This window comes from Halyomorpha halys, unplaced genomic scaffold, assembly GCF_000696795.3.
Source record: "Halyomorpha halys isolate HHAL.00 unplaced genomic scaffold, Hhal_1.1 Scaffold241.1, whole genome shotgun sequence".
NCBI lineage: Eukaryota > Metazoa > Arthropoda > Insecta > Hemiptera > Pentatomidae > Halyomorpha > Halyomorpha halys.
In genome coordinates this window covers 27918-29352 of record NW_027105010.1, presented here as the reverse complement: position 1 = coordinate 29352, position 1435 = coordinate 27918, and the positions used below count along the sequence as shown (strand labels likewise).

At 23.0% G+C, this 1435-nt stretch overlaps 1 protein-coding gene across 1 annotated transcript in view; it reads right to left on the bottom strand.

Annotated features, from left to right (window-relative positions):
• Rab35 (RAS oncogene family member Rab35) overlaps window positions 1-1435 on the bottom strand; it is a 12180-nt gene that overhangs the window by 5773 nt on the left and 4972 nt on the right. Inside the window, exon 4 of the mRNA XM_014419579.3 lies at window positions 318-442. Coding sequence (XP_014275065.1) covers window positions 318-442 — 125 coding nt within the window. The remainder of the gene's footprint in view (window positions 1-317; window positions 443-1435) is intronic.

Here is a 1435-nt window from a genome sequence, read left to right as displayed (position 1 = left end):
AAATCAAATATAAATTAAATTATATACAATAGACAAAACGGACACTTGTGCTAACTGAATAAACCATTTAAGTGACAAATCAACCACCATAAATAACTGTTTGGATAAAATATCTTTACCTTATAAATAACAATCGTTTCCTTTGAAAATAAATAAATATATACATATTGTAAAATCATAGATTAGTAAATACTAGTGTATTGTTACTTTATAAGTGGTAATTAGATAAAGTAATCAACAAGCAGAGAGAAATAATCAACTAAATAAAGTAATAATAGCATATCAATTTGAGTTTTAAAAATAAAAATTATGAATACCTCTTCAACATTAACGTTTTCTTTAGCACTTGTTTCAAAGAGCTGAATAGACATTTGATCAGCAAATCTTTGGGCATCTTCTGTTAAAACAACTTTACTTTCTGGAGCATCGTTTTTATTTCCAACTAAAACATAACATTTTAATGAATATTAACCAATGAAAATAAACAGTTCATTCATAGCGACAAAATAAATAATTAATATTCTTTTTAATATGCTAACATGCTGGATCATATCATAAAGTTTATGATAAAATTTTATCTGAATTAGAAATTATCAAAACAGTTAATGATGAAAACAAAAATGTTCAAATGACTGAAGATAATACAAGGCCTAAAAAAGACAAATGATAACTTGTAAAAAAAAAAAAAAAAGGACAGTCCTAATAAATATTTACACCAGCAAGTAAACATCAAATTAATAAAATACATCAGCAAAAATAGGCTTAAATTTTTTTTTACAAAACATACAATGTTTGAAAAACATGAAATCCTCCATATAAACATACTATAGACACAGCGGCAGATACTATGAACAGAAAGGTTTAAAGAAAATAATGAAAAAGCAGCAGTTTATATTACTCCTTTCATTAATGAGTAATGTATAAGATTTTATATTTTACTATTTAATTTAATTTCTCTAGTAAAAATTGATTGATATATTTAACATTTACTGTATACATTACAGAATGATCAGATGGAAGAGTTTGACATTAAAAATATAAATAATAAAAACAAAAATTAAAATTAAAGAAAAATATACTTGTACATAGATGTAACTCAACTAAAAACTAAAACTTGAAATCCTAAAAATTACTAAAACTCAAAATCAATAGGTAAATAATTACAATTATTTAAATATTATGACTAAATATTGATGATTATCATTATTGATGGCCACATACTATTATTAATAAGTAACTATTATATACAATTTATGCGTACTACCAATACAACTAAAGACAAATACAAATAGAGAAAATGTAGTTAATCATTTATTATTACACTTTCCTCGATTTCAAAGAATTAGAAACTGAGTTGGGGATAACAATAAAGAGTTTTATATTTTTTTTAAAATTAACTCATTTTCAACAGTTCATGGATTATATAGTACTAAAT